Source organism: Opisthocomus hoazin, chromosome 32 (genome assembly GCF_030867145.1).
Source record: "Opisthocomus hoazin isolate bOpiHoa1 chromosome 32, bOpiHoa1.hap1, whole genome shotgun sequence".
Taxonomy (NCBI): Eukaryota; Metazoa; Chordata; class Aves; order Opisthocomiformes; family Opisthocomidae; genus Opisthocomus; species Opisthocomus hoazin.
The window spans coordinates 3,330,478-3,349,855 of record NC_134445.1 but is presented as its reverse complement, the minus strand read 5'-3'; the positions used below and the strand labels follow the sequence as shown (position 1 = coordinate 3,349,855).

The window sequence follows — 19,378 nt, the reverse complement described above, 5'->3', positions numbered from 1 at the left end:
GTCCTCCGCATGCATACTTTCCTATGGAGCTCCAAGTACTGTCTAGTTAGACGCATGTTTGAAAGACCAGTGATCCAGCTCCCTGCAGTTATGCTACCATCCATCACATTTACTACTTAATATTTCATGCTACAGAATTTAAAATAGAAAATTGAAGATCAGTTATCTAGGACACCATGAAATGAACACCAAATGCGGCTTTAGCGCAGATGTGTCAGGCTAACAGGTCTGATTAACATTTCCAGCCTAAGTATCCAGCTGAAACTGCGCATTATCACCCGTACTAGAAGTAGTAAGAATCATAAAAGACAAACCAGGAATCATTGCTACCAGATGTCCCCTACACCCAACTGAGGAAAACTGGTTCTAACTCCAGCAAAGCTTCAGAGAAGCAATCTGGGAGGAGGTGGAAGACTCTCTTTAAAGCCTCTAATTTCCTCCTCTCCCCAAGGCGAAGGGTCAGAGCCACAGCTTTTAAAAATAGCCCCAAACTCGCTCCTGATTTCCTAACTATAAAAGGGATAACACAAAAATATGCACATTCTTTAACTCTCCTGGTTATTCTTCCTCATACAAGCCTGGATGCTCCAAAAAGCTTCCTATTCTTCACCACATTCACATGCTTTAATCATGTACCAACAGTAAAATCTACTCCCACTCACAGTAGCCAAATATTCCTTTCAATATTTGCGTTTAACTCACTCTCTCCAAGCCATTAATCATTTAAATCATTCTGCTCTGACCATCTGCACAGTGAATTTGTCATCATCTTATAGACCCCCTGTTTGATGCACCGGTGACAGATTTGTGACTTTGCCCCTCTTGATCGTGACTTTCGTCATATTTCCTTTTCCTGTGAGACACAGACATTGCAAGGAACCTTGCGCTACCACGCTTGCATCACTTTTTCCTGGGTTGTAAGGCTTAACAAAATACAGTATCATCTGAAGTGAGGGCTCTTATCAGAAACTTTGTGAAGCCAAACAAGGCAGGAATGATCATCTCAAAATCTGCGTAAACAGCTCCCCATGACATGCTCCAAAAGGTTTTTTATGCATTTCAAAGCACTGCCTCAGAACTGCACCTTTGCTGGCTGCATACAGAAAGACTGTGTCAAAGCCATACACAGATTTCTCAGCAGATTTGGTACCCATCAACTGTCAGTCCTGCAGGTAAATTAAGAAAGCAACATAAAAGCTTTCCCATTACTAGTTTTGCCTAATGCAAGACTTGTGGGTGAGATACTGCATAAATGCACAAAAACCACCCGTAAGTCCTGCTAGCTACTAGACGATCAGATCCGACTCGCTTATGCTCATAAGCTCTTCTTCAACCTTTTCTGTGCTACAGCCACAGTTTCCCTCTGAATGGCAGGGAAGAAACTGAACTGAAACCTTTCTGCTCACTCAGCTAAATCCACATAGCCAGTCCTTACTTGGACAATTGCTTTCTTTCACTCTTCTCTAATCTATTTAAATTCTGTGCTTCAGCTACTTTACTACAAAAAAGATCCTCACCTACTTTGATAGGCGCCTGGCAATCAAAGAATGAAACCTGAAACACACAATTTTTGAAAGAACAGAAAAATACCATGATTCCATAGGAAATTTTCAAGCCAAACAAAATAAAGACTCTACCCACTTGCTTGAGTCAACATGTTTTCTTCCAGTAAGGTTCCATCCTATTTGGCTGGCCTTCAGTCCTGGGTTTCAACCGTTTTGCTGATACTACTTTTTCCACACATGCCACCATCCTTGCTATTTCTTCAGCTTCTGGAAATCCTAATACAAAGCTTTCCTCTGCACACGGAGCCTCAATTCTTCAGTAAGAGAGAAAATCAGCTTTAAAAGGAACAAACACAGGTGCATGAAGCCATTCACAGAAACACCCACACAAACTCACAAACCAGACAGCCAAATGTATGTTTAACTAGAAAAGTAAACAGAAACCAGCTCCTTCTGTGCGTGAGGCAAGAGCATTGATATGATAACCCTGTCACATAACCCAGAAGAGACTGAAATTCCGTTCAAGGCCCAGACTGCTAACAGGGGAATTCCTCGTCTTTGCTAGGTGCAGTTCCCACCTCCCCTTACCTCATACTTTCGTAGGTATCACAAGCTGAAGTTCACTCCACCAACATCCCTTTACTAGTTAAAAACATCAGACAAGACAGAAACCGTCGTCAAACAAAAACCAGCAGCCAAATAAGCTCTTTACGAGCGTGCTTAACCCTCTCGGAGACAAGTTGGCCCACACAGTGCGGCCTGGGCGACAGCTGCCCTACTTTCAAAGCAAAGGCTCTCGTCGCACCACCATCTATGCTGTACCAAGAGAACAAACTTTACCGCACAAGCAGTACAATAGTCTCGTAATGCACACTGTGTAAAACAAATCCACTGAATGTGCTTAATTAGAACCTTTGAATCTGGCTATTCCAGCGTTTCTCAGCTCTATTAACATAGCTGTGATGAGGTTAACGTGAGAGCAGCTGCCTGAAAATTTCACCCAAAGTATAAGCATAGCTAGATATCCCCAAGCTCAGTGCTCAAGTGCTTTTATACTAACATTTTCAGGTGAATATGGGACAAATTCAGACGTTCACCGTGTTCTGTGAACTCATCAGTACACACCGCAAGCATTTTAAGAACAGCATCATATAGTGGGTACAAAGCCACCTTGACACACAGCTGCAGCTCAACCCCAAAGGCCTAAAACTGAGCTCCTGTACTTACAGAAATGTGAAAATGGGTGTAAAAGTTGTCTTTAAAGTTAATATCCCTGGCACTCTTACTCATGAAAAAGAAGCAGATGCAAATACAACCAGCCCTTCCCATCATTAGTGATGCATAATGTGGGTGTTACTGACAGATGAAGAAAAGTACCAGAAAGAAAAAAACCCAAAAGTGAGAAATGAAGGAAACGTGAGTAATGACCTGGTTCCAGGTTTCACACAGTTCCAAGACCCAATTCACTGCTTATACAGTTATTGTTATTGAACATTTTTACTTACAGGCAACAACAATGATATAAGGGAATGAGAGGTCTCCGTAAAGTGTGCTGTTTCAGATTTGGGTATAATGTACTTGACGCTGACAGAAGACAACTGAAATCTTACCTACACTTAGAAATAAATGACTTTGACTCAAATCAATCACTGAGGCCAAATAAAGACACACAATAAAGACAAAAAAAAAGCAATTTCTGTTGTTTAATAAACAATCCTGAAACACATTCCACTATTCTGCTTAGATGTTTGAAGTGTGTTCAGGAATGGGACTACTGTTACTTCCATGCTGACCACAAGGCTCAGTAAGGAGTAATCCAGGGCTGGCAGAGGTATAATTAGTCCTGTTGCTCTGTCCGCACAGATTGTTCCTGAAGAAAGTCTCATGGCTCATCACAGCAAACTATCATTTCTATTTTAGGCATATGTTAAACTAATCCTGCTCCACTTTGCATCCTACTTGCTGACACAGCATCTTTCACAAGTGTAACGCCAGATAAGATTTTAATACTGTACTTCCCCCATATTGTTATACATTCTCTACACTGTGGTGGTTGATGGTAACGCAGCCCTGCACAAAGCTCTCCGTGAGGCTCAGCACAGAAGTTGTTTATGCTCCTAGCCCACAGTCTCCGGCATCTAAAGCCATCTTCCAAATAGGGCTCAGGTGCTCCCCATCCTGAGATCATACAGCAAGGGCAGAGCAAGCTCCCAGTTTCTGCTGTCAAGGACCCCGGGGCTACTTGTATGAGCTCACTGCAGGTCCAGTTCCTCTCCTGCTCCAAAAGCGAGGTGTTCTCACCCATAAAACCCGACAGAAACATTTACATAGTAAACAGTCAAGTCTAGAGACAAATAAAGCTGCAACAAGGGAGTGGGAAAAAAGGGATCAAGTGTACTTATCTGAGCAACAACTAATCAGTTAAACATGAAGCATTACTGACATTTTTAATAACTGCTTCTATTCAATATTGTTTACTATAAACAGTCCATAGTCCTATTTAGCTGAACAACACACACATACGCCTTAAAATCCTTAAGCTTAGGCCTCAAACTAGGGCGTATTTTTCAAGAACTATACAATGACATTACCTCACTGACTCACCTGGCTCCTTTACAGGTCAGACCTCAGTTATCTCAGCAACAAGATACCGTGAAATACATTTCCAAGAGCTTGGGGACACAGTCACACAAAATTCCTTGTACTCGTGGGTTTTTGATAGACAAAGCGATTTGCACAAACAGATCCATACTATGTATATTAAGAAAATTGAGTATTAAGTCCACAAAGGGGCAACGGACTTAATATTCAGATAATTACTTATACAACTTTGAAAACTTCACTCTACAAGCACTGAAGTTTAAGCTGTTAGAGAAGCTCGTTAAAGATTAGCGTGATGTCACAGCCAGCCATTTGAGCAAAAGGATTTCATTTCTGTTTAAATTTGCAGTACTATGTATTACAGGGTCAAACTATAATGGGCTCTCAGTATCACAAGAAACAAGTTTCAGAAAATACAACCAAATACTTCAAACGTTCAGCAAATTCTTCAAAAACATTAAAAATTATTTCATATTACATTTTGAGCAACACAAGAGAATGTTCTTCAATTCTTCGCTATCATGGAGTACCCAAAACCAAACACCAGACAGCATTATCACTTTAGTTAAATGTTTACAGAAAGTATATCTGAAAAACATTGACAAAAAAAACCCCAAACAGTTAACATTAAAAGCTTAACTACAAAGTTGTGTTAAGAAAGCACTACCATGGCCTCTCCATCTGGCAAAATATCAAGCACCATACACCAACGCGGGCAGTGGGGGCTGACAGCACCCAGCTCAGTGAATGAATTCCTCATGTTCAAAACAGTAAACAGGTCTCCTTTATACACTGTATGTTCTGGACAAAGTGACAGAGCACAGAAAGATGTTACTCTAACTTGATTTTTCATAAATTTTAATGCTGCAAGAGGTTATTGCAACCATGCAGTAAGCCCTCCCAAAAAGCCACTGATTACGGCATCAAGTTCTGTAGCCTGATGGAGGGAGGAAATTTAGAGATATGCAAAACAGAGCTACCTGCTCTGCAACCTTCACCCTCTACCTCAGATTCATCCCTCGCCCTCCGGCTTCGCAAGGGAACTTTACAACAAAGCTATATTGAGAACAGCATTTTGAGCACTAGGAAACAAAGACATACCCATGCAAAAAAGGAAACAAAAAAAAAAAAAAAGAAGAAGGAAAAAAGCGCATGCTCTATCCCGATTATGGCTACGCAAAAGAACTTATTCAGAAAGTGGAAAGAACACCGGGTATGTCTTCCTTATGTACCCGAAGTCCCTTCGTCTCCCCCACCACAGGAAACCGCCCCCAGAGTTTCCCCCCCTCGCTCCACATCCTTGGCTCAGAAACTACAGGGAAGAAGCCGCAGGAAGGAAAACCCTCCCGAGGGGGATCCCCTCCGACCAGCAAAGGGCCCCCGGGGTCAGGCCGGGGATCACCCCCGAAGCGCCAAGCACTCCTCCCCCCCAAAAACACAACCCCAGACCGCCGGCCGCAGCCCCCTCACAGCTGGTATCCCGAGCCTCATTCACTAACCACCCCCCACCACTCCCGACCCCCTCACGCGGAGCCCCCCTCACAGCCCCCTCACACACCCCGGGCCTCCTCTCCCACAGCCCCATGTCAAGACTCCGTCCCCCCCTCCGCCGCCCCCGGCCCCCTCACACGGAGGCGCCCCCGGCCCGGGCCGCGGGAGGCCGCGGCGGCCCGGGCCGGCACCCCGAGGGCAGGGCAGGGCAGGGCAGGCGGGATCCCGGCGCGGCCCGGCGCTCCCTCACCTTCGGAGAGCTCCAGCTCCAGCTCGGCCAGCTGCTCGCGGACCTCGCGGGGCAGCGAGGAGACGCCCGCGGCCGCCGGCTCGGCCATGGCGGGCGGAAGGGAGGGAAGGGGGGGAAAGACAGGTCCGGCCGCCGGCTCGGAGCGGCTCCGGCTCAGCGCCGGGGGCTCCGGATCGCGAGCGCAGCGGGAGCGGCCGCCACCTCCGCCATGCTGAGCCCTCAGACCCGCCGTCACGTGACGGGGCGGCGCGGCCGCCTCGCCTCAGCGCGGCCGCGCGCCCCCCCGCGGCCCGGCCCCGCGCCGCAGCCCCGCCGCTCGCCTCGCGCCCCCCTCCCGCCGCCTCTTCCCGCGCTCCCCTCAGGGCCGGCCACTCCTCTCCCTCAGCGGCGAAGGCTTCGGAGAGGGGCAGGGAAGGGGCTGCAGCCCCCTCAGCCAGCCCCAAACCCCGCTTCGGCTGTCGCTGGAAACGCCTTACAAAAACCAACACAAAAGCGTTTTGTGCCCGTCCTGGTCAAGAAATTTTACCTCAAAGCCGGCTGAGGTAGGTGCCCGGGCCGGCGGGGGGGCACCTCGTGTGGTGCCATGGGGGCTGTACCTGCCTTCCCCGAGCGCTGCCCCTGAGAGCGGGCGGGAGCGCGGGGAAACCCCGCTCTTGGCTGTCGAGCAACGGCTGTTTGCTGAAGCGCTCGCACCCGGCCCGGGACGGTGTCGGGAACCGAGAGGGAGAGCAGAGCCCCTTCAGCAGCACAACAGCAACACAGGCGATTGAGAGCTTGGGACGTTCGTGTTGTTTGTGTTTTGTTGGTTTTTTTTTTTCTTTTAAATCAGCTTTATTTTTCTAACTGTTATTTCAATTTCCCATAGCACCTTGGCAATGTCAAAAACAAATACAAATACATGTATTATCATTTTAACATTTAAAGCATGAACCTACTTTACACAAATTTTGTTTTGGACAGTTTTGACAACAGGAATATACCAGAACAGACAAAGTATAGAAGCCAGATAGGTTGCTTTTTTCTCCTTTCACTGAAGCCCTACCACTTTGAAGAGAGATCATAAATGCCAAGGGGAAGCTGGATTCATCCGGGAGGAATAAGATGTCTGTAGTAACTTGAGCTCAATATATTATCTGAATATTTTGTATTCTATAAAAATTAGAACAAAAAACCATTTATGCACAGTCTGTTTACATTTGAAGTTGCATTTTTGGAAACTGTATCCATAACTGAAGCTCCATAAAAATAAACCTCTGGTTCTTAAATATAAAATTTTAAAGTTGTTACAGGTTAGTTTGCAGATGGATTTTTCAGAAATAAGTTGCTTTAACTCCATTTCAAGTCCTCCCAACTGTACATTAAAAACAGACTCGGTTAACCTCTTGAAGTGCCTACGCTAAAGGCACTTAAGAGAAGAGCCAACTAAAATACTACAACAAACCAAAATTATGTACCATCCTAAAGGAAGCTCAGACTATATGTAATATATACACACAAAGAAGAGCATGATAAATCATTCAGATTAATGGCAACAATCTTATGTTTCAGAAGGAAATATCAAAATTAGAAACAAAAATTCTATTGCATATCTGTAGTAATCAAGGATTTACAAAAAAACTTATCAGAAGCAATTTCCCCCCGAAGTGCATTTCTGTTGCATCGTCTGTAATACAATGGCGCATTTTACAAATTTAAAATATCATCTGTACATACCAGATATTTTACCCCAGGTGAACATTCACTTGGGTAACAGTAAAAATAGCAGACATTTTCAAGACAATGAAGCCGATATTGACAAAGTAGTAAGGCCATAGCTATTTAACTACAGTAAAGCATTAAGTCACTTATTTGCTACTGATCTGCCACAGTATCATCTTTCTCTTCTGGTTAATAGAGTGGGTTACTTTTTTTCTTTTTTTTTTTTTTTTATTTTTTTTCAAACCTACTGCTAAAACTGCACCATCATACTGTGCCAGGCTAACTTTTTTTTTTTTTTAAAAAAAAACAAAGATAGCAGGAATGTAAGATACTATAAAACTAAGTTAGTTTTAGAAATCAAAAGAAAAAAAAACTTTTTGCACTTTTAATTTCACTATCACATGCAAACAATTCCTTCTCTTTTCACTCCCTAGCAGAAGTACAAGAGAGTGGCCCAATCTTTTCCATGCACAATAATTTGGAAAAGAACCTAACTGGGGAAGCATACTTCTGTAGCTAACAAAAGTCAACAATTCTGAAAACAAGTCACAGTTCATAAAACTGAAAGTTACGTGCGATTTGCACCTTCTGGTATTTAATATCAGCAGAGTAGGAAAATTCATCTTTACATCATGTGATAAGCTACCAAGAAGGAACCACGGAGAACTGTTACTTGTCGCTTCAAGTGCACACTGAACATCGCTGTTGAACGAGGGACAGTTTCACCTCTGCTGACGAAACGACACAGCTCAAACGAAATCAATGAGCTGAACCAGCAGTCAGTCTGGCTCCCAAACGATCGCTTTGTCCCCGTTTCCCCCAGTCTGTCAGAACAGGCAAACGTGGTGGGTAGAGACACGGTGGCTTGCCCGAGTCTAACACAGGGATGGGAATGTAGCAGCTAGCCTGTCTAAGTTATATGTTTGCCATGCAATACAAGTACTGCAGGAGAACTTGCACACAAAACTATGGTTTTCACAGCCTCTATATTTACTTGGTTATTTCCCTCCCCACGCACAAAAGAACAGAAAGGAAAAAAAAACCCAAAACCACAGTTATAAATGGCAGCAGGAGGAGGGGGGAGAAGGGAAATGCTAATGTTAAATCCTTGCACGCAGGTATTAAATAAATAATTATGAGCGCCCTAATCTGATAAAAGTTTGAATATGCCGGGAAAAGCCAACAGGTTTACAGACTTATTTGCATACACTGTACAAGAGCCATAATCTGCTGCTGGAAAACGCACACCCAGGACATACAAAGCATCCTTTCCATGGTCAAGTTTTTCCAATCACCTTACAAGAAAGATTGAACTGCAGCTAATTTTTTGCCCACATCTAATAAATGAAGAAGTTACATTTCACAACTGTTAAAAATTCAGATACTTTCAGCACTACGAGGTTATTCTAAGCACTGCACTGAAAGCGGATGCCTGCGTGGATCGCAATTAGCACGCTGCCTTTACCACGGAGCCCAGAGATCAACATCTGCACGAGCTTCTTCCCCAATAATGCTTCCTCTGAGCAGCAAACGGCTCGCGGCAGCTACTGGCATCCCGACACTTACTCAGCTTTGCAGTGACAGCACGCATCTATCCTAAACATCTGTGACTATCACACAGGTTCGTTTTTTCCAGTTTGACTGCAGTAATTGTTTATAACCTTTAAAATTATTAAAAATTAACTTTGAATTCATCGCATTTCAGAACTTTAACACTTTTAAACATTTAAAACTTCTCTATAATTCCAACAAATGTAGCATTACAGAAATAAATGGAGAAGGGTTCTGTAAGCATCCCTAAACTGTAGACATGATCGACATTTTTACTAAATTAAAAAAAAACACTCCCAAACCCAGTACAGGTAGTTTAAAAGTGAATAATGATTTTGGTTGGTTTTTTTTATATATATATGTATATATATATAACATGCGTAGAAATGAACATTAACTGCATAAATACATTATATTGTGTTATGAATCAAATCAATTGCCAAGCTGAATAATAAGTTAGAGAAATGACAACTCTGGCTTTACATATATATTTATAAAAATAGATATGAGTGTTCTCAAAGCAGTTGATAGAGAATGCCTACTGAGTAAGAAGTCGCCAACGGTTATCTGGCTAAGAAATCAGAAGATGAAAATTTTCACAGTTATTTTAACTGCCACTTACATTCAGTCTAATGGCAACACTAGCATATATTACTAAGATGTTTACGGTATATATCACAAATGAGTTTTCCAGTGTTCACAACTTACGACTTTTAATTTGTACACTTGCTATTCACTAAAAAAGGAAAAAAAAAGGTGTGATTCTTACTGCTGGAAGCTACTTTTCCCTAACACTTTATACAGAACTTTGAACCCTGGCATGCTGATTTTGGCAGATTAACGCGCTGAATTTTCCTATTTCGGCCATTATGGTGATCACCTTTAAACTTAACCACTTACTACACAATAGTGTTGTAGATATAGTCAGCATACAGCTAGACAAGATGCTACCTTTCAAGCAGCTTCTCTGAACATGAGGGGTTTTGTTTAACTCTTTACCTTTAGTTCCACTCTAAACAGTTAAAAAGAGTCAGTTGCCACTACATCAGCTGTAAACGGTGAGTTCCCAGTAGATATAAACCCTGATTTCTAGTATACAGCATCCAATACCCTACTCCACAACACAAAGATAGGTCAGTATACAGACAACCCAGCCACGTCTCTGGTTCGCTAGCCATCTCTGGTGAGGTGCGCAGAACTCCATGCCCAGAGTTCCCCCCTGCATGGCAGAATTCCAGGCTCTTCACTTGCGAAGCTAACATCAAGTGGTGCGTAGCCACCCATCAATCCTATGCTGGGCCTACCTCAGGAAAACATATCAAGATAAATGCACAAAAGTCTGTAATAAAGAGATTAGAGAAAGTAACAAGCAAGGAAAAATAAACCACCCAAACCTAAGAAGTTGCCCTCAAAAGGAGGTGAGGAAAAAGGGCAAACTAAAAATTCTGACGTGCTCCCTTCCGCCTCCTCCCAATTGCGTCTAGAAGACAATTTTTGCTGTCCATGTGCTCTGATCTACAATCCAGTATCCTGTAAAAATTATCGTTTAAAAAGCTTGCTGAATGAATTATTAGTAAGGTCAAGAGACTATACTTCAAGCTGGAAACACAAAGTTTACTACAGTAGTACATTCAGTTTTTATCATCAGTGACTAAGTCATGACAACAGTATCTGGCTGCACTCATTCCACTCACACGCCGGCCAAGCACTTCAGCTGCAGATGTGCTCTGCAATGCAAGGCCATCAACGGCAGACACATCATCCGACAAGCCAAATGTTAAATAGGTTAAAAAAAGTTCTAATTTTACAGAAATGCTCATTTTTCAAAAATAATATTCTCTTATCCTTTTCCTCCTACACCGAGGGACAGGTTAATTTGTCAATTCATATCCTTTCACTTTGTCAAAATGCTAGTTTCACAACCCCAAAACTGATTTCAAGCAGGAAACCCTCTGCAAATTAAAAACAAAAATACAAAAATTATAATCTCTATATTTATATTGATTGGAATCCTCCAGCATTTGTGAAATCACTTTTAGAGATGAATTTTGGGACCCTCCACAACTTCTCCACACAAGCCACGCTCCAGTTCAGTATTCCCCTTCATGAATACTTCTTCCTCACAGTCTCCTTCGCTGCTTCTTAGTCCACAGCTCAAATTAAATAGAGAATAATTGGCTGGACAAGTGTTACTTTGGTGACCGGGGTGGCACATACTGCTCCTTGCCAATACGTCGAGGTGCTCCCTGAGGCGATGATCTGCGTCCAAACTGGCGCCTCTGTTCCCTGATTTTCCCAGCAGCTCCTCTGGGAGGCCCGTTGCCTCGGAACCCGGAATAATCCTTCATTCGACCTTCAACCTTGTCAGGAGCCTTCTCCGAAGCTTTCTCAGGTGTGCCATTTTCTTCATTTTTGGCAGGGGGAACTATGTTGGTGCGATGTTCCCTCAGAGGCTGAACAGGAACTGGAGGAGGCTCCTTTGGGGGCTTCTGGCAAACTTCAGCATAACTCAGCTTGCGTGGCTCCTTTGGGACCAAGGGAGAAGAGCGAGGTTTACACACCGGAAAAACCATCCTATGCTCTTCCAGACTACCACAATGTCATGGCACAACAGCAACCACATGTACAGCGAGCGATTACACCACAGCTCTGGCAAAGCGCACCAGAGAAGCTCCCAGGAGCTACATCAGCCCGTCCAAGAGAAAGCTCCCCATGCTCCCCACTCACCCTCTGCTCCAGGCCTTACCTGCATTGACAAAGCAGGAGCTGCACTCGCGGTAGTAGAAGGTGAAGTGGTGTTTGTCCTTGGTGGCTTCACAGCACTGACAGGAGAGACAGACACGGGTGGGGAAGCGTGGCTTGTAACATCTTTCTGAACAGACACTTCTTCTGGTTTGCTGTCTGGCTGAACTGTGCTGTTAAATCAAGAACAATTTAACATTAAAACCTACTAACACAGAAATTAATGTTCAAGAAAGTATTTTCTTTCTGTCAAGTCCCAACTGCATTTTTTGCAGAACAGGATGGTAGAGCCAAGATTTGTTATTTCCATCTAGTGGCCTCTAGAGCAGCTGCCTACCACAGATGGAGAAGAAACAACAAACATTATTGCCACCTTGATGGACACCAGCTGGAGGCTTTGCCAGAACATACAAATTTCAATATTCTCGATTCACGCATTCTGCATACCTTAACACCACAGCTTCAGTCTGACTCGGAGAACTCACACTTGTCACAGGCTGCTGGACACTGGTGTGAGTCTGTTCTTCCTGAGCGGGAGCCGGACAGCTGGGCAGCAAATCTTTGCTTTCCTGCACAGAATAAGTTGCAAAACATGGAAAGATCGCAGATGTGCTTAAATTGCTCCTCAACATGCCAGTTCAAGACATCTGAAAAGTGGGATATTTCCAAAGGCTGCTCAAGCCCTGATTATAGGAATTCTACTTCTGGTGCATCGCCTCTAAAGGAATCACCCTTTATACAGGCAAAACAAATAGTGGATAAAACGGGAAGGCTGTAGCACCCAGAATATCAATGCCTAGTCCCACCAGCTCAAACAACAGACTCATCTGGAAACAGCTCTTGCCTACACTACGCACAAACTGTTGCTGCTTCAACAACCAACATTCATTTCCCTGCTTTATTCCAGGACACTATCGAGCTTATAACAGTGTGATTACGAAGCTTCACCTAAATACCCACAAAAAGGCAAAGAAATCCAGGAGCAGAAGGACAGAAAATGCACTAACGTACTAACAAACATAGTAGGATGTTCAGGCTTAAAGCATTCTAACATGCAACTCCAGCATAAACGGATTCTTGAAGCAGGGGAGAAGGGCCACAGCTTATACACAGTACTGTGTGCGTGCCAGTACCTTTTCTTTGCAGACTCCTTTAACGACATCGGACATTCTGCTCTCCAGCACAGGCTCTCCCGGTATTTTTGCTGTGCTGCCAGGCAAAGGTGGGAAATTTGATGCTAGCAAGTCAAACTTTGGTGTCTGAGTCTTTGTTTCTGCTGAAGGCTGAGGTCTCTAGAGAAGCAAAATCCCAGTTAATAGAGCCATAACACCCAGCATTAAAAGCACTGAGCAAGTGTCAGGGATTTTCCTAGAAACACCAAATGCCCACAATATAATCTGAGAATTTAAGGACTATACCACTCCACCAATAAACGCAAAGCCAACACATCGCGCTTTGTGCAACTCCTCGCAATAAGGGAAGTGGAACTTACTGAAACCCGCTCATCTTCTCGCCTTCTCCGACCTCTGAAAACGTTCCTCCTTTAAAGGCAAAAAAAAGTCAGTAAGTGCATTCATCTAGCTGAAGTGCGCACTCATCTACACAAAGGGGAGCCTGTGGCAGGGGATTTACAGCAGCCTACTGATGGTTCTCAAGATACAGTTCTGGGATGTTCTCCATCTGCAGGAGGGGTCAAAGCTCTTACACTCTTGGAACACAGCCAATATAGGAAACAACTTCTCTTTTCTCTCCCTGTGGAGGAGGTACCCTAGAGCACTGTATCTGAACAAGCACAGTCACGGTGACAAATTAGACTATAATAGTACAGAATATTATCCTATCATTTTATAGTAATAAACTTATTCATCTGATTTCTCATGTGTGTGTCTTGATCACTTATTTTTAAGTGTCTAAACCCTGAATTGACAGAGAAGAGACAAAACCAGTTGATCTTGCAATGTTTAGAAGCATCAAATTCCCCAACCGAGGATTTGCTTCTTATTTACAGCAATACAAATACCAACTTCAGCAACCGCTCTAGTTCTGGGGACAAATCAGGCAGTTATTTTGAAATACACACACCTCACTATCTTACTGCAAGGTGTTTGTCAGAATAACCAATAGCTGAGCAGCCAAGCAGGAAGCATTCATGCTCCCAGTTAAGCATTTATCACACCTGGTTTATTTAAACATCAGTTTTCTCCTGGTCACTCTTTACAGAAATATATATTGTGCCAACGGTTGATGGTCCTTGGCTCACACAAGTCATTTGATCCTCCCACGCCGTGTCCCAGACGCATTGTTATGCTACAGCAAAAAGCAGTACACATAGTTCGTTACCTGCCCCTGCCAATGCCATAATCGCCATTCTGCTCCATCTGTGCGGCAGGAGAATCCTTCTGGGAATAACCTTGGTCTTGGTGCCCAGTTAACGTACTGTTATGTCGCTCCATAACAAAATTCCTTGAGTTGGTTCTGTTCAGTGGTCCATCCCCCATTGGCATGGGACTGACGGCAGCTGGACCCTCCACAGCATGTTCCGAGCTGCTGGATGATCGGAAGTGAGGCTTCACACTGCGGGACACAGAGCAGCAGCTCTGTAACCCAGAGTTTAGAGAGCAAGACGCAAAACTACCACCAGCCAGCTAATTTGCAGCTGACAAGAAAGGAGGGGATCAGTAAGTACTGGAACTCCATTAGAGAAGTTGTTTCCTTCGCACATTTGTCAAGAACAAAGAAATTGTTCTTCCTTACCTCCATCTGTTCCTTTTGTTAAGTTTCCTTGCAACCTCCCCTCCTGTCAAGTGTTGTCATTTGAAGAAAACATTAAGATCACTGCTCAGCAGATACCAAAGGGGGGGAAAATACCCCCCTCCCCCAAAAAAAGAAACAAAACTCCAACCAGCAAAAAACCTCCCCAAACCTAGGAGCGGTAGAAAAGCCAGAAGAACCCAGGGATGGATTCTTCATTGGTTTGAGCCTGCAGCGCAGGCACAGAGTATGGGAAAGTGACCTGGAGAGCTCAGCCAGGCCTGAGGAACAAACTGCTCTGGCCACAAGCAAAAAAAACCTGAACTGAAACAAGAAGCCAGGAACAGATGACGACTAAGTAGGCTGGAGAGAACAGGGGAGGTTAGGCTCTCAGCTACCCTAGCCTTCTTCCCCAAGAGCTCAAAAAGCCAGGATCTTAGCCTCACTGTTCCTGTTATCAAACACCCACAACACTGACTCTGCAGTTCACAATACCCCAGTTACTGATTATTCAGCATTAAAGCTGCATTTCCTCTGTGCACGCTCAGTGTTTCTGCAAGTTAAGGCTCAGGGTCTTAAACACAGAATTACCCAGAAGAACTCTGACCTACCATAACACGGAACAGTTTTCTGGAGCAGCATTCAGGTGCCTTAGACTATTTTCCACTTCTGCACCTCGCTGTCTTTTCCACGCAGCACCAACCAGTTTCAGCAAGAAAGGCAAGGAACTTAAACTCTATCTTTCTCCTCTGGTCAACCCTACACATCTCATAATTTAAGGACAGAAGGAGGATTTTGCACGCTTATTGTTTTTAAGCAAACTCATGATAACATTCCATGCAATCAGAGGAAATTCTCCCACTGCCAGCCAAAGCATGATTCCTATCCGGGAGAAGAAGTTAACTTGACTACTCTTACAGAGCAGTCAAAGAGCAGCCTGAAGAAGGGTCCTTTCTTCCAACAGACCATAAATCATGCAGCTTTTGGTTTCTCTATGCTAAGCGAATATGGGAAGGCACGCTGTGGATGCCCCGGACCCCAGCCTGCCTAACAAAGAGGTAGTTTCCTTCCTTCCACCAACAAACTTGTTCCGTCCCACTTGGCCAGAGAATTTAAGTTGGGAGGAAAAGAAAATAAAACATAGGAGAGTTCAATGCATGACAAATTATCATTTGTTAGCACTAAACCAGAACAGCAGTAAGTGATGTGGCTGTAGCGGCAGCAGATTCCTCCCTCTGCTCAGCTGCTGTCCTATGACATTTAAAAAAAACCAAACCAAAACACCCTCAACTCCACCACTACCTGACAGACTTCTCCGTAGCCCTGTAATTAACAGCTGGAAGTTTTGCAACATTTCACATGTAACCAGGAAGCAGAACAAAAATCACCTTTTAATAGCCCAGTTTTGAATGGTCAAATTAATCTGCTTTACCAAAGACATTTTAAGTTACCTTTTAGATAGCTGAAAATAAAAACATCAATTTAACCGATATTAGCACTGAGGATTCTCTGTTACAAAGACTCAATCTTCCTTCCCCACAAGAATGTTGCAACAAATCAGGGCAAAATAAATATGATGGGCTTAAACAAACGTTTAGCCACAGAGAAACATCCAACACTTAACTATTAACAAACTATATGACAAAACAAATCAAGTTTAGCGAGCCAGGACAGAAATCCAAAAGCTGGATGGAGCTCTCCGAAGAAACTCTTCTGCAGTTCAAGAGAAGATACGCTGATCAAAGATTAAGTCCTACTTCCCAGTTTCAAGAAGCATTAAGAACCAGTTTTAGGGCCCCAATAAGGTGAAGTTTTCCATCAGCAAAGACCATAAGGAGGAGGAGGCAAGTTAAATTAATTGTTCCATTTTGTTCAATTCATTCTTACAATGGAAGATTTTCAAGCCATTATTCAGCCCTCAGATCTCATAATCTTACCCGTCACTGAGAAGGCCACAATCTTGTCTGGGCAGAAGAGCAAAGCAGAAAAGACAAGGAAAGATAAGGAAGAAAAAAAAGCAGAGAGAAGGAGAAATGATGTGAGAGAGCAAAAAGAAGGAAAAGCATGAAGTGCAGGCTGCCCAGACAATCGACTGTTGGACCTGTTCTCTCTTAGCGCGATACTTGATCATCACTGGGCCAAACCTTCGAGGCTGTGCCTCGCTGTTACCTTAGCACTCTCCTGCTTGCAAAGGAATCCTGCTGAAGCATAACTAATGCCTGCTTCCAGAATATGAAGATATATTACCGCAAAAACAGAGCTTCGTACTAGCACAAAGGCTGAGTGAGATCGGCAGGAAAGATAAGACAACCAAGACAGACCAGCAGAACCTGTACACGCTTGACCCTAAAGCTGTAACTTCACAATGACTCAGGTTTTACAAATTAAAGTCTTCACATAAGCAGAAGAGTTTTAAAAGCTTAACGATCATACAGATGTGGCCTACAAGGCGGCAGTGAAAGTGCGGGCATTTCAAGACGTTAATATTTGGGTACACACAATTCTCGCACAGTTTCAGCATCCATACTTCTGACAGGACCCACATACCTGGGAGCTTTACAGGCTTGAAGTTTGGGCACAATTTAAGGCAAAAAGCTCCCTTCTCAGTTGGGAGCTGAGCAGCTGTACCTGAATCAGCTGCCCCATCTTCTAAGCAGAGTCATACTACCAGCTTCACAGCCTGCATCAGGACTCTGCTGAGTCACCGCAGACCAAACTCTGAAATTCACCTTCTGCCAACAGCCACAAACCTTAACTGCATCACAAAACCACTCGCGGTACTGGCAGTTGTCAACCAATTTCTCAAACAGTATAAAAAGCAATTCCCATGCTACCAGCCCGCATGCTGAATACAGTGAAAGAGCTTGCAAATAAGACAATTTCCACCCACACAAACAGATTACTACTCTGTTGTATTTACAGAGCACTGTTCTAGCAAATACAAAGCTGCTTCCTCCTCCCCAGTGTTTATATCCGAGCTGAGTCCTTACAGTTATAGGGATAAAGCAAATAAATTATAGTAAGACTCAGCATCGAGCAGTTTTAGTATACAGCAGTCAGGCCATGCAACTCTCAGCTGCATAAACTGAATGGCTCTCTGCAAGACTAATCACACAACAGGAAAAGCTTACGTTTGTGCTGCAGGAGTTTATAATCTGCGTATAACAAACACAATTAGAAATATTACCTTAGGAGGAAGTTATTCATCCATCTGCAGAAATCCCTCTGAGGCTTTTAAAGGAGTTACCTTTGCACTCTCCAGCACATATATGTCCACTATTTTAGGATCTTAAGCTTCCCCTTGATTTTAATTTTATTTTATAAATCAAGTTAAAAAGCATCACACATATTGGATAGACAAAATAACCAACCTAATCCGATCAGCAGACACTTACAAGCGCAAGTAACCCGTCAGGATCTCAGTACTGTAAGTTCCCAGAGAGCAAACAGCTGACAGAGCTATCTTACCGATTTCTATGGAATGGGCGACCTATACTCAAAGAAGCAGCATTTGTTTTATATGATCCTGGTGTATTAAAGCCATTCACAAATCCACCGTTAGGAAAGGGGGCCTGCAACAGACAGAACAGTCTCAATGGCTGAACTAAAAAGAAAAACGGTTGCAGTTTTATGAGATCAGCTTTGGCAGTTATTCATCCAGCCTGTTTGTACTTTTATGCTTGGCTACTGTATCTAGCATGTTGTAAACTTACTCCTAAAGTGAAAACCCCACCAGGTCAACAGCCTGCAAATCTACTTTACCATCAGAGCCCTCCGGTTCCTGGAAGAGCTACAAAGGTCTTCCAGTAACACTAGCTACCAGGTAATGGAATTTCACACCAAAATTTCTTGAAATAAGTGGCAGCCAATGGTGAGCCACGCAGCCTCTCCGACAGCCTTGCTTTATCAGGTCTGTGACGTAACATGAAGTATCACAAACCAGAGGGACCTGACTAGAAAACCTGTGCATTCTACAGCTGAAAAGCCCACTAACCCTACTGATTTGTTCCTCAATAATTAATGGTTCACTGTAACAACTGCCACTGATGTTTTGGGCTAGCTCCCCTCATTTTCATCAGCTGTTACTCACCAGTGGTGTTTCAAAGTAAGGTGCAGGATTTGGAGACCACGTCTGAGGCACAATGCTGTAAATAGAGTACTGCTGAGGACTATATACAGGCTGCATAAACAGTGGTGAGGCAAACTGTGCTTGTGTCTGAACTGGCTGAGTATAGACACTGGAATCCACGACCCGGTAACCATTCTTAGCAAAAAATGTGTTGATGGCTTTTATCCTTGCCTGCAAGATATCAAATCATATCACATAGATTAGCTGGGAGAAAAGGAGAAGCAGAATGTGCAATCTTTCTCACCTACTGAAATTATAACAAAGGGATGTGCAGAGGAAGTAGGTTGATTACTGCTTACAAATAAAAACTCTGATAAAAACCAATACAGAAGACATTCTTACAGCGTGCTGAAGGGAAGGGCACACACACTGCTTTAGCTAGAGAATCTGTTCACTTTAAGATAAACCCTGCTTTCTACAGCGGTAACCGTCCAGGCTCCAATTCTGACAGTTACTCTCACAGTACTAACAGCTTGCTTCAGCCTTATTTGTAGAGCAGCTAACGCGAGCTAGAGAGTCACGATGGCAAGAGTCCCTCTCCTGAGTCCTGCAGACCCAGATTCTGGGGAAGGCAGAGACTGGAAGACGAAACAGGAATGTATTTCACACCTCATGGGAAGCAGCGCTGTGCACCAGCAGCCACTGAACTGTAATTTTTCA

General features: G+C 43.7%; 2 protein-coding genes across 4 annotated transcripts in view; both read right to left on the bottom strand.

The window, feature by feature from the left end:
• DIP2B (disco interacting protein 2 homolog B) overlaps positions 1–6,066 on the bottom strand; it is a 70,013-nt gene extending 63,947 nt beyond the window's left edge. For all 3 annotated transcript variants that reach the window (XM_075445633.1, XM_075445634.1, XM_075445635.1), the window contains exon 1: positions 5,848–6,066. In XM_075445633.1, coding sequence (XP_075301748.1) covers positions 5,848–5,935 — 88 coding nt within the window. In that variant the 5' untranslated portion in view covers positions 5,936–6,066. The remainder of the gene's footprint in view (positions 1–5,847) is intronic.
• A 682-nt stretch (positions 6,067–6,748) lies between these two features.
• LARP4 (La ribonucleoprotein 4) overlaps positions 6,749–19,378 on the bottom strand; it is a 23,824-nt gene continuing 11,194 nt past the window's right edge. The window contains 10 exon segments of the mRNA XM_075445735.1: positions 6,749–11,266; positions 11,269–11,390; positions 11,393–11,621; positions 11,843–12,011; positions 12,286–12,407; positions 12,972–13,130; positions 13,331–13,379; positions 14,179–14,412; positions 18,058–18,161; positions 18,680–18,889. Coding sequence (XP_075301850.1) covers positions 11,132–11,266; positions 11,269–11,390; positions 11,393–11,621; positions 11,843–12,011; positions 12,286–12,407; positions 12,972–13,130; positions 13,331–13,379; positions 14,179–14,412; positions 18,058–18,161; positions 18,680–18,889 — 1,533 coding nt within the window. The 3' untranslated portion in view covers positions 6,749–11,131.